The sequence below is a fragment of the Onychomys torridus genome, chromosome 3, assembly GCF_903995425.1.
Source record: "Onychomys torridus chromosome 3, mOncTor1.1, whole genome shotgun sequence".
Classification (NCBI taxonomy): domain Eukaryota; kingdom Metazoa; phylum Chordata; class Mammalia; order Rodentia; family Cricetidae; genus Onychomys; species Onychomys torridus.
The window spans coordinates 115746361-115760079 of record NC_050445.1 but is presented as its reverse complement, the minus strand read 5'-3'; the positions used below and the strand labels follow the sequence as shown (position 1 = coordinate 115760079).

Sequence of the window (13719 nt, the reverse complement as noted above, 5' to 3'; positions counted from 1 at the left end):
GGATCCCCAGAAAGATGGCCAACAGGTCTCTTCAGTCCTGGGGTTAGGAGATGGCTAGTGTGGAGACAAAAGTTGTGGGTGGATGCATGGAAAAGAAGAGGCAGGAGACAGCGCCCTAACCAGGCTTCCCCAAATCCTAGATGCCTGGGAAGGGTGGGGTCCAGCCTGTGCTCTCCACTGCATAGCTCTGGACGTGAGTGGGACCTGAGGCCTAATGCTCTCTGCCTGGCACCCAGCAGTGACAGAAAGTAACAAAAGAGCTACTCACCCCATTCCCAGCCCCATGAAAGAAAGAGCCTTGAGCCAAAGTTAAGGGACATGAGTTTCCATCTTGCCTTTGACACTGAGTAGCTGTGTGGCTTTGGGCTGGTTATTCTGGGCAAACAGTTGCTTGTATGTGAAGTGGGCAGACTAGGTCCTGTGCCTGCCTCAGACTTCTGCTAGGCTTGTCAAGTGCAGATGCAGGCTGAGGAGCCTAACTTGCCGGTGGTGCCCGGAAAGCTAGCCTGAGGACCTGTGGGCAGCCCGGGTTGGAAGCAGCTGAGACAAGACAGTGAACGTTTGCTTAGGGAAAGGTTCTGGAGTTTATCTTCTGGTGAAGGAGGGCAGAAGCAAGTTATCCTAAAGACTTGAGGAGCCCTGGCCCTCCCTGGGTAACCTGAAGCCTGGCTTGTTAGCCTGTCCGGCATGGTTTTCTGTGGAGAGAGAGGCAGAGGGAAGTCTTGTTGGCTCAGCACTGTCCCGGCCTGGAGATCACTGGTCTGGCAATCCTGAGCTGGAGAGAGCTAGCTGGGCTAGGCTCATGGAGGAAAAGGGCTGTTTGGGGGTGGGGGGAAGGGAGGGCAGAGGTGCCCAGCTCTGCCTGGTTGGCAATGAGAAGGGCCAGCCAGAATCGCAAGGTACTCAGGCAGGGTAGATGAGGATATCAGAGGTGAGGGTAGGGCTGCAGAAAGTGGACTTCTCTCATCCCAGCTCCTCCTGCCCCTCCCCATTTGGGCTCCGCCCTGCTGCATGCCAGGTGGGGGACAGAGCCGGGCTGAAACTTGGTCCCTGCTCAGTGACAGCACCATGGACACAAGATACTCTGGGAAGAAGTGGCCAGTCCCCACGGGTGAGACACGGCCAGACCCTACCACCTGTAACCGTCTCATGTGGCGAGGCCAGAAGGGGCTGTCTTCGGGGATGGGCTGGGTGGGTCAGGGCCATCCTGTCTTCTTCCTGCTCACTAACTGACTATGGACTGTTTTCAAGGGCCAGCGTGGCAGCTGTTCCTCTTTGTCCTCATCCATCCTGGTGACGGGTGGGCAGACTTAGGGAGTGGTATCACAGTGTGCATGCTCTTTGGTCCTTCCTCTGTTGGGCTGAGACCTCAGGGCAGGACCAAAGGGACACTGTGCTCATGAGGGACATGCCCCCACAGACACAGGAGGGGAGGAAGACACTGAGGACCAGGGGCTGACTGGAGATGAAGCTGAGCCATTCCTGGATCAGGGTGGTGCTGCGGGCCCAGGGGGGCCAACAACACCCAAGAAGCTACCTTCCCACCCTCCTCCCCACCACGCAGCGGGAAAAAGAAAAAGAAGCTCAGCCCCACCCAGAAAGCTGCTGTCGGACAAGCCACAGGACTTCCAGGTGATAGAGGGGGTCTCTGTGATCTGTCTCCTCCTTCAGTCCATCAGCAGTTACAGTGTCCTGTGCCTGGCTGGGTTGTCTAGCCTTGGTACCATGTGCTGGAGCTCCAGAAGCCTCCCATGAAGAAGCAAGGCTGCCCTGGATGCTGGCAGCTGAATTGGGGCTTTGTGTTTTGGGGTCTCAAAGCATGTCTTTGCCCAGTCCCAAGAAGTGTGATGTGTTATGCCCAGATCACAGGGACCTCCAAAAGACCACCATGGAGACCGAATCCCGCATGTAAAAGCAAAGAGCCTTTATTTCAAGCTCCAGAGCTTGGTCCCTCTGTCTGTCTGACACATCAGTGAAAGCAGAGAGCCCTGAGCTTAGGTGGGGCAGAGTTATTTATTTATTTATTTATTTATTTATTTGTTTGTTTATTTATTTATTTATTTATTTATTATCATAGCAGAGGTTGGGGTGAGGGGATTTCCAGGGTTCAGGACCCTGATTGGCTGACTATCATCTAGAGGTATCTGTAAAACAAAAATAGGTGTATGCTAGACTCTAGGACACCTGGCCACCTTATCTAATGGTTGGAATGTTTGGGATGTCAGGTACTTCTTCACCCCTGGGTGGATCCCTGGGTGGTATCAGCTTAAGGCTTTTCCTAGGTCTGGGTGTTGCCTGCCAGTAAGCCTGTCACAGAAGCTGTGTCAAGGCCCCTAAGCCTGTCATGGCTGCTGTGTGGTCAAGCTATTTTGGCGCCCCTTCACATGATACACAAACAAACAAGGAGTGAATGGAGTTAGCCTGGCTCTGCATCTCCTTTGTTTGGATAACTGGCCTTTGTCCTAGGCCTAGCTCCCTGCTCATCAGCAAGTGCACACCCCAGTGGCTCAACAGCAGCAGCAGCAGCAACATCAGGGTCCTCTGAGCTTCTCCAAAAATGGGTGACATTTATTTACTTATTGTGTGTGTTAGGATGGAGCATACAAGTGTCACTGTGAGAAATGTGGAGGTCAACCTGTGGGAGTTGGTTCTCTCTTTCTACCGTGTGGATCCTGGGGTATGAACTCAGACAAACGGACTTGGCAGCAAGTGCCTTTACCCACGGAGTCATCTCTCTGGCCTACTGTTTAATAATTTTAAATTATATTTATATTCATATGCGCTATATCTCTCTGTGTGTGCACATGTGTCTGCACATGTGTGTGCCACAGCGTGTGTGTGTGTGTGTGTGTGTGTGTGAGTGTGTGTGTGTGAGTGTGTGTGTGTGATGTGTGTGTGTGTGTGTGAGTGTGTGTGTGAGTGTGTGTGTGTGAGTGAGTGTGTGTGTGTGTGAGTGTGTGTGTGTGTGTGTGTGTGTGTGTGTGTGTGTGTGAGTGTAGGTTGGCAGACAGCTCTCTGCTCATTCTCTTCTAGCACCTCCCTGGTCCTGTTTTGGGTTTTGGAGACTGGGTCTCATGTAATTCAGGCTGGGCTCTAACTCACCTTATGGCTGAGGATGACATTGACCTCTTGATCCTCCAGAACTAGGTCTGCCTGTATGGCCATCATGTCCACCCAAGGTTCTCAGAAAAGTAGACCTCTGTCCCCATTCAGAGCTGCTGAATCAGCTGCTGAGTCTGAGGAGTTGTGTGCAGTGGTGGAGGAAGAAAAATGACCCCAAGTTTGAGGCTAGCCTGTGCTACATACTGAGTACCAGACCAGTCTAGCTACAGAGTCACCTATTTAGAAAAACAATAACAGTAACAGATTGGGTATTAATGGGGTCTCAGATGGGGTCTGTTCTAAAGGAAAGCAGGGCTGGGTTTGTCCTGGTCCCAGGAGATTTCATGCAGGTGTGGTACTTGGAGCTGTCCCGCAGCTCTTACAGGGAGCTCCTGGATTTTCTAGATGCATGGGGGAGCTTGGTGGAAATGTGCTTGTTTTTGTAGTGGTCATTCAGGCAGCTATTGGTGGTGCTCCCAGAAGTCATCAGTGAGATGGTCTTGAGGTTTCTGACTCTTGGGGCCAGCAGGTGGTCTCCCTTCTCTTGGCTTTCAGATCAGAGTCCAAGTGATAGAGGGGCGTCAGCTGCCTGGGGTGAACATCAAGCCTGTGGTCAAGGTCACAGCCGCTGGGCAGACCAAGCGGAGTCGCATCCAGAAGGGAAACAGCCCCTTCTTCAATGAGGTGAGTGACCCCAGGCATGAGGCAGAATAATGGTAGCACTTGAGGATGGACAGGCCATTCTCAAGAGAGCAGATGCCAGGGCACGTGTCCAAGAGGGTTCTCTTGTGGTGCCAGCTTTGAATGTGTGAGCCAAGACCAGTGTAGATTGTCAGAGGACTTGGAGAGCCCTGCTCCTACAATCCAAGCATCCTTGTCTTTGAAATGCTAACCTCTGTGAGGTAGAGATGGGACAGTCAGGCTTATCAGAGCCCTTGGCACTGGTCAGCTGAGCTCCCCAAGTCTCCTCTCAGGCTTGAACATTGGTGGGTAGCCATAGCCCCTCTGCCTAGTCTGAGGGTCAGAGACACTGATTTTCCCCCTTCCATTCTGGACCAACAGACTCTTTTTTTCAACGTATTTGACTCTCCCTCGGAGCTGTTTGATGAGCCCATCTTCATCACGGTAGGTCTCAGCTATCAAAATGTTCTTCATGGGCTGTGGGTACTGCAAGCGTGAGATGTGATATCCACAGACATGTTTGCCCTTGTGCCTGTAAGCCTGTGTATGTGTGTGTGTGTGTGTGTGAGAGAGAGGTGGGTTGAAGCTTGATTCTTGGGCGATTGAAGGACTCCCAGAAGCTCTGTCAGTGACAGAAAAATGCCCAAATGCCTCCTGTCAGAGGCCTGGAGTGCCTGGCTTTTGGCTGGCTTCCTCTGTCTGTTCTGTAGCCTCAGATTCCCCCATGTTGCTGGTAAGTGTTGTTCACTAGACCCGTGGGTCCACCTCTGCTGTGTGCTCCTGTGATTCTTCACATGCCCTGGATCCCCTCGTGCCTTTGACCCTTGATTTGTGTGGTGGGGATCACGTTAGTATCTACTCACAGGGTTCTGTGAGGTGAGACATTGCTTAGCTCCATCTCTGGAATGGAGACAGTTCCAGCTTCTGGCGGCTGTTTTCTGGGAGGGACCTGGCCAGAGCCACACTCTCACAGGAAGATGTTCTTTCTTTGCAGGTGGTGGATTCACGCTCCCTTAGGACAGATGCCCTCCTTGGCGAGTTCCGGGTAATTGTTCCTTGGAAGCATTCAGTTCTCACTTCCTCTTTGGGGGCAGGCTGTGCTAGGAGAATCTAGTTTCAACCCATCTTCCTAAAAATTCCATAAAATCTCCCAACTCAGAAAAACTTTCACCAAAGGTAGAGAAATAAAACAATTTATTTTAGGCAGAGTTCTCACCTTCTCGTTCAGGCGGGCCTCAAATTTGTGGTGATCCTGCTGGCACAACCTCCTGCCTGCTGGAAGTACAGAGAAACAGCCACCACGGCCTCCTTTTTATTATTGAATGGGCGTTTGCCCGGAAGGGATGTGTTCACAGGCAATCTCTGGGACTGGGAAGACAGAGAGAAGTCAAATGGGTGCAGTGTACCTTCAATTACATTCTCCTAGTCAGGAAAGGGGCTAGAGAGCACCCCACCCCAGCACAGCACCCCAGCACAGCACCCCAGCCCAGCACAGCACCCCACCCCAGCACAGCACCCCCACCCCAGCATAGCACCCCTTCCCCAGAACAACACCCACACTGTAGGCAGAGTTTTTATGTGCTCTGGCAGCTGTTCCCAAATAACCACAAAAAGGCTTAATATTAATTATAAATGCTCAATCAGTAGCTCAGGCTTGTTACCAGCTAACTCTTACATTTTAAATTAACCCATATTTCTTACTTATGCTCTGCCATGTAACTCGATACCTTTTCTCAGTATGACAAGTTTATCTCCTTCTCTCTGTGTCTCCTCCCTATTCTGAAAGAACCTCTTCTTCTTCAGGTTGTCTTTTTTTCTGCAAGTCCCACCTAACCTCTACCTGTCCAGCTCTTGGCCAGTCAGCTTCTTTATTAAACCAATCACAGTGACACATAATCACATAGTGTAAAGGAATATTCCATATTTCCCCTTTTCCTAATTAAAAAGGAAGGTTTTAACTTTAACATTAGTAAAATTATATACAACAAAAACAGTTATCAAGTAAGAATTACAGTTACAATATCCAGTCCATTTACATTTGACAAAATAGAGAAAATACTCCATTAGCTGTCTTCTCCTGAAGAGTCCAGAGTTTTGTACCTAATTTACTTTTTACCATGATTAGGGAGAACTGTGATTATTTAGTCTTCAACCCCACCAAAGACTTGAGAAGGATATAATATTACTTGAGGAAACAGGAAGTGCAGAGCAAGAGACTTCCAAAATTAAGAGATGACAGAAACAGCTGGCTGTCTGGACAGTAACCCAGAGTTCTTTTGTAATGTTGGGGCATCCAACTTTGGCCTACAGGCCTCGTATATCTGACAGACATTTTTTTGAGAAACGGGGAATTTTGAAGACTGTCCTACTTTGTGTTGGCAAAATTTGGCAGTCATGTTTTTTGCATCCTGCTGGTCCAGTATGGACAGTATGCTGTCAGCAATTGAGGCAAGGGCAGGTTCTTTGCCCACATGGCTAGCTTGTGCCATAAAGAAAGCAAACTGCACATGAAGGTTCTTTGATGCTAATCATTCCTTTTTGGAAGTAGATTGGTGCTGCCAGAGGCAGACATGTCTCATGTCAAGAAAAGCCTATGTTATTAAAACATTTTAAATGCTGTATTCTGTAGGTCTTTGAAGTGCTTGAAGATCACCTATCTAAGATATATCTCTGTATGACCTTGAAAATATGACTAACATGACTATAAGGTTGATAGTTATGGGTGACTATTAACCTTTATTTCTTTATTATCCTAAATAGGACTAAAACTTCACATTGTATAATTAAATGAGCTGCCTTAAACAGAAATAGAGACATACAGTATAACAAAATTAACTTTAAATTTGTATCAATAAACCAAAATCTGCACCAATGTAAAATACTTTGAGATTAATTGTTGTTTTTTTGGATTAAAGTAGATTCAATAATCTGCCCTTTTATCTCATCATTTCTATATCATATCCCCTTTATTCCTTTAGAAAGAGAACTTTCTTTGGTTTAACTTTTTTTTTTTTTTTTTTTTTTACTGTAACCAATAGTAACCACCCCCCTTTAAATGATAGCAAACATCCATAACCCATCTTTTGGGAATGTGGGTGTTGTTTTCTCTAGACAGCTTTCTATTGTCTAGGGGCACTGGCATCTTTAAGAGACCATGAGAAAATTTAGGATAATGGTTAAGTCTTGGCTGGAGTAGTTTGTGAGGCTGGACCATCTCAGCCAGCAGCCTTGAAGCTGTTCTGGATGCGGAACTCTGAGAAAACTGCAACAGAGGCATTTTGAGATGCTGGATCACCTGGGCCATTTGTTTTCATTGGTGTCTGGTCCCCTTGCTCTGAAAATACATCAACTTTTACATATCTGCATAATACAAGTATAGACTGTGTTGTACACAAGTTAGCCAAAGATGATTTTTGTTTTGTTTTGTGTTAGAGCAGGTCAAATATATGTTACATGTTTTGTAGTTTTCCTAGGTTCATTTCTTTATGTTTGTAGACATAATTTTCAGAGGATCTTCCTTGATCAAACCTGATCCATATTAACCTGGAATGAATCCACAGCCTCTCATTTCCTGTGGGGGAAAAAAGCAAAACCTTTTTCCCAAAGTAACATATATTTTGACTTATTTTTTAAAGTCAAGACTTTTTAAAAATATATAGGTTGTTTTAATTCAGCAGCTTTCATAATCCAGTGTGTCTTAGCAGCTGTCATTCCTTCATTAGCAATCAGAAAAATCTAAAGACAACACAATAACATACAGAATCCAGACTCTCTGTGTATTTCCCAGCTTTATGTGGCTTTTTTTTTCTTTTATATTACTTTACTTCCTTTTTAAAGACTTTACTTATTGTTTTAAAACTGTATTTTTTATGACTGTCTGTACCATTTTCTTTTGTACATTTTAAAACACACTGTAATCTGTTTATTTTTTTTTGGGGGGGGGAGGTCTGGATCTGTCTTTATTGAACATTTTGTAACCTTTTCTGTCTGCATGAGCAAAACCCCAAATCTGTCACAGAGCATGCTGGTGGAGTTCTTGCTGGCAGCTCAAGCCTGCAGGCAGCAGCTGGGAGACACCTCTCTGTACCTTGGCCCATGTGAAAAGACTGTGGGAATCAACCATGGGGCTTAGCTCATGGCCTGCTGGCAGCTGCCAGGAGACATGTCTCTGTATTGTGGCCAGCATGAGAGATATGAGACTAGGAAGCCACGTTTGGCTTTGTTTTTATGTGTTTAGAACCTTTTAAAAACTTTCTCAGGTCTTTCTTATGTGGATGTAGGTGCCCCATGTTGGGTGCCATTTATAGGTGGAGTTTCTCTGTGTCTCAACAGCTGCTCCCAAATAACCACAAAGAGGCTTAATATTAATTATAAATGCTCAGCCTATATCTTAGGCTTGTTACTAGCTAACTCTTACATTTTAAATTAATCCATATTTCTTATCTATGCTCCACCATGTGGCTTGATACCTTTTCTCAGTATGACAATTTTATCTCCTTCTCTCTGTGTCTCCTCCTGATTCTGAGAGACCCTCCTCCTCTTCTTCAGGCTCTTTTTTCTTCTGTAGGTCCTGCCTAACCTCTACCTGTCCAGCTATTGGCCAGTCAACTTCTTTATTAACCCAATCACAGTGACACATATTCACACAGTGTAAAATAATACTCCACACTCCCACCCAGCACAGCACCCCCACCCCAGCACAGAGTCCTTCTTAAGTTCCTGAGGTAATTAGGGTGACCATCTATGTGAGTTTTTGTTTTGTTTTGTTTTGTTTTTTGAGACAGGGTTTCTCTGTGTAGCTTTGCGTCTTTCCTGGAACTTGCTTTGGAGACCAGGCTGGCCTCGAACTTACAGAGATCTGCCTGCCTCTGCCTCTGGAGTGCTGGGATTAAAGGCATGTACTACCACCGCCCGGCGAGTTATTATTATATTATTTTTTATTCAGAGGAAAAAACAAAACTTTGTCCTCTATAACAGATGGTTTGATATCCTGGAGCTTGGTACCCTCAGAGGTCAGGTTCCCAAATATCTCTGACTTTCCTTCATATTTACTTTTTGAAAGTGGAGCCTGGGTTCTTGAATGGTTCCCCATAGCTTCAAGCTAACTTTCTTTCTGAAAAGTTACACCACAAAGAGCTGGAGAAAGTACTTACACTTCCATTTTCCTAAAGTCAGCATGTTACAGAAAGAGGGGGGGTGAACTCTATCCTTGTCTCCACCAGAGGGAATTAAACCCCCCTTTTAGCTTCCCTTCTGTCCCTGTACCCTGGAAGGGAAGCACCCATTACCCATTTTTGGCTATCTTGTGTGTCTTGGTTACTTTTTAATTGTTTTGATAAGACACTATGATCAATTCAATCTACAAAAGAAAGCATTTAATTTGGGGCTCACAGTTCTAGACAGTTGTTTCATGACCATCATGTTGAGGAGCATGGTAGCAGTCAGGCAGGCATGGTTCTGGAACAGTTGAGAACTTACATCTGATCCACAAGCGTGAGGCAGAGAGAGCTAACTGGGAATGGCCTGGGTTTTTCAAACCTCAAATCCCACCTTCAGTGGCACACCTCCTTCAACAAAGCCATACCTCCTAATCCTTTCCAAGCAGTTCCACCAATTGCGGACCAAGTATTCAAATATATGTGCCTATGGGTTCATTATCACTCCAACTACCCTATCACATGATGTAGTGCTCTGCTCCCTGACCCCATCTTCCCTGTGGGTATGGAGTTCTCATGTGCACCTAGGAGAAGGAGCCTATCTTGGCCTGCTCACTTTTCCTGGTGGCCAGGAGATAAACAATAGACACAGTTCACCTCTAAGTACTGAGTCCTGGCGACTCCAGGGTGGATTTAACAGACCTTATGAACTGAAAAATTGGGGCTGGAGAGATGGCTCAGTGGTTAAGAGCTCTTGCTGCTCTTGGCAGAGGACCTGGGTTTAGTTCCCAGCATTCACATGGCAGCTCACAGCCATCCATAATGTCAGTTCCAGGGGATCTGACTTCTCTAAACTCCACAGGCACAAGATACATATGTGGTGCACAGGCATACATGCAAGCAAAAACACTCATACACATATAATGAAAGTAAATAAATCTTAAAAAATACATTAAATGGCATTATGTGGCTATCCATTTCAGCTCCTTGGATATATAAATCTTAGTCTGGTAAAAATTTTATTTTATGTATTTGGGTGTTTTGCCTGCATATCGTCTGTACTTTGTGCTTTGCTCGTATATGTGTGCGTTCCTGGTTTGCCTTTTTTTTTTTTTTTTTTTTTTTTAGCAGTTGAAGAAAGGCATTTATTGGGAGTGAGGAAGCACACACATACAGCATGCACCCAGAGAAAATGACCCTCTGCAAAGTAGATAAGAGGACACAGGAAGCCAAAAATATCAGTTGTTTGATTACATCTCCTCTCTATTTCAGATGGATGTGGGCACCGTGTACAGAGAACCCCGTGAGTTCCTATCCCCTGGCCAAATGCTGACATTCTGGTCCTGGAGCTGCTTGGAGGCACTCATTTGGGGGACTCCTTTTTACTTCCTGGTGCTTTAGAGCTTGGAGGTGGGGTCTGCACTTGGAGGGGAAGGAAGGGATTTCTCTTCCATGCAAAGCAAGCCCTCAGGAACATTCTCAGTCAGCTTCTTCAGGGAGATTGTCCCAGAAGGTTATGGCCAGGGTAGCGGGAGCCTGGGCTCCCTTCAGAGTCACGCCATGCTTTCCCTTGCTCATTTGGTTATTCACCAAGGAGGTGGAAAATAGGCCTGCGTTTAGCTTTTAGCACCTCTTGTAGAAGTTTCTGGCAATGCTTCTTCTCTCTGACACACAGATGTCCAAAGTACTTTTTGATACTAGATTAAAAAAAAAAATCTCTGAGACAGTTGTTGTCCAATATTGGTAGTCACCAATGGTGTTACGATTGCTGGTCTTCCAGACTCCAGGAAATCTGGCTCTGCTGAGGAACCAGGGCATCCTGTGGAGAGCTCTTGGCCTCACACATCTATGGGATGTGAAGCCTGGCCCCTCTTCTGGCCGGGTCTTCTGTCTTGTCCTAAACACACCACCCAAAACTCCTGTCTGGCTGCAGACCCAACCTTCCTCTGTCTGCTGCAGGACACGCTTATCTCCGCAAGTGGTTGCTGCTCTCCGACCCTGATGACTTCTCTGCAGGGGCCAGAGGCTACCTCAAAGCCAGCCTGTGTGTGCTGGGACCTGGAGATGAAGCTCCTGTGAGTACCCTCTTCACAGCACCTAGTGCAGCACCCTATAAAACCCCTGACTTGGTGTTTTCTTGTCTGAAAAGGGTACATGGTAATAATGCATGCAGAAAATGCAAGTAACAAGCAAACCACTTGGAATTCTGCTGCTCGGAGAGAGCTGTTATTATTAGTGTCACACTCCTTCTCAAAGGGCACGCATGTCTAGTTTCCTTTGGCAAAAGACAAATTGTTCTTTTAACAACTTGTTAAAAGTCATGGCCTGACTTTCTGCCTGGGGAGATGTGATCATCTTGACCTGTTAGTAAGGCTGAAGGGAGGGGCGTTGGAGTTGGCAGATGGCAGCATCTTGAGAAGAGGCCCGAATCCTTATGGAGGACAAATGAGCAAATTAGACTTAAACAAAAAGGTTTTTGTCTTTTGGTGTTTCAGATATTGAACCCAAGGCCTTGCACATATTGACTAGCCCTCTACCACTGAGCTACATCCCCAACCCTCTTTTTACCTTTTATTTTGAGATGTGGTCTCACTAGGTTGCTCAGGCTGGCCTTAATTTGCACTTGTGAGCCTCTGCCTCAGGCTCCCTCACTAGCTGGGCCTTCCTTGCAAATGACAGAATCTTGGAGTACAGTAGAACACCACGTTAGGGTGAGGGCTGTGTGGTTAGGCTGATTTGTCCAAACGCTCAGTAGCTATGACCCAAGAGGAGGTATGTGGGCTATGCAGGAGTTTGGAGGTGGGCAGGTCAGGAGAGGTGAGAGGTGGAGGTGAGGTGGTCACAGTGTCTTGAGACTGAGGAAGGGAGGGAAGAAGGGTGACGGGAGGTGAGAGAGGATGGCAGCTCAGCCGCTTGAAGGTTGCCGGAGCTGGAGTACAGGGGCTAGTCTGGAAGTACTCATGGAATCGGAGACAACAGAGAAGCACTCCCCACATTAAGAAGAGCAGCCACGGGCCATCCCACTCTCTTCCTCCGTTGTCAATGGGCATGTGCCTCTCTTCCGTCCTGTTAAGTCATTCCTTCCTCATCGCCCTCCGTCTCTCCTGTCTTCTGTGCTCCAGCTTCTTTCTCCCTCCCTGGAATCACACACCCAGCCCTCCTCTTCCAGGAGACTCTCTTCCACTTCCCTTCCAGCCCCCCCCCCCCCCCTGTAGACACATGGAATTAGAGGAGATGAAGGTTTTCTTCTGACTTGAGAAGACTCACATGAGGAGTGTCTCCCTCATGGGCACTTGCTCCTGACCAAATGTTTTGCTGCAGATGCTGAAGTGGGGTTCAACATGGGGGGACAGGCTGGGTAAGCAATAGGCTTTTTCAGTTAGTTTGCTAAGGAGTAGGCTGCTGGACCAGGCTGACCTCACTCTCTCCTGTCCCTCTGATGCCTGCCTACCCCAAGATGCCACTAGATGGCCTGTGTGTCAGGCACTGTGTTCATCATTAGGCAATGTTACTGCCTTCCTTTGCATAGGGGCATGTTCTTTCTGCAAGGAGTGAGCTTTTTGGAACAGAGCCTCACTCCCTGTTAACTGGGGTGCTTCTCACCTTTTAGCACCATGCTGATACTGAGGTCACTAGGTCAATACTTGTGTAAGTGAACACATGTCCCTAAAGATGGAGTATCTAGCTTAGACCTCTGTAACTACCATGCTACTTTTTTTTTTTCTTCCGTGACAGTGTTTCTCTGTGTAGCTTTGCACCTTTCCTGGAACTCACTTGGTAGCTCAGGCTGGCCTCGAACTCACAGAGATCCACCTGCCTCTGCCTCCCAAGTGCTGGGATTAAAGGTGTGCACCACCACCGCCCGGCATACCACGCTACTTTTTAATTGTGGTGGTCGGGAAAAGGAACTCTGTCAGGTTGGTTGACTTGGATGCCTGCCGTGTACCAGTTGTAATTGTTATTGTTGAAGATGGTCCTCCATGCAGCTAGGGAGTTATGTGTGTCCTGGTTCCCACTGCTCTGTGGAGAGCTAAGCCAATCGAAGGACCAAGAGGCAGCAGGTGCTCAAGTTCAGGATGCACCCTTCGCTGGAGGGCATGATGCCCAGGGGCTGGTGAGGAATCCCATGTGTTTTCTTTGTAGCTGGACAGGAAAGACCCTTCTGAAGACAAGGAGGACATTGAAGGCAACTTGCTTAGGCCCACTGGTGTGGCCCTTCGTGGAGCCCACTTCTGCCTGAAGCTCTTCCGGGCTGAGGACTTACCACAGAGTGAGTGTGGCGCCCCCTTCTGGGGGCCTATAAGAGGTTCCTGCCTGGCTGTTTAAAGCATGGACCCTGGACCACGGTCCATTTCCTTTCTCAGTGCTTCTGTTCCCAGGGACTAACCCCTTGCTCCTTCCCTTGCTCCTTTTGACCTGGCTTCCTCCCCTAGGGTCTGTTAGTGTTGCCAGTGATACCTGCCTTTCTCTGTCTGGCTGATGTTACAAGCCTTTATTTGACACACACCCTCTTTTTTGTGGGGGTGTTAGGTTTGAACCCAGAGCCTCATGCTTGCACTCAACAGTGAGTGCCACCCTCAGCAGAGCCGTTGGATTGTAGTGGAAAGCAATACACACAGGCGGGCTTGGGCAGCTGCAGGAGGCTTGAGAGCAATGACTGCCCCGTGGCTCTGCTCCCGCTTTCCAGCCTGGTCTGGTGGTCTTATGGAAACGGGAAGTCTTAGACTACACCCTGGACCTCTTGTATTTTCTTTTTAAAGCAAGATTGGCCTACAGGATG

At 47.4% G+C, this 13719-nt stretch overlaps 1 protein-coding gene across 1 annotated transcript in view; it reads left to right on the top strand.

The window, feature by feature from the left end:
- Dysf (dysferlin) overlaps positions 1-13719 on the top strand; it is a 189173-nt gene that overhangs the window by 55788 nt on the left and 119666 nt on the right. Inside the window, exons 6-13 of the mRNA XM_036181918.1 lie at positions 1019-1111; positions 1421-1632; positions 3658-3786; positions 4165-4227; positions 4778-4828; positions 10212-10242; positions 10899-11014; positions 13083-13209. Coding sequence (XP_036037811.1) covers positions 1019-1111; positions 1421-1632; positions 3658-3786; positions 4165-4227; positions 4778-4828; positions 10212-10242; positions 10899-11014; positions 13083-13209 — 822 coding nt within the window. The remainder of the gene's footprint in view (positions 1-1018; positions 1112-1420; positions 1633-3657; positions 3787-4164; positions 4228-4777; positions 4829-10211; positions 10243-10898; positions 11015-13082; positions 13210-13719) is intronic.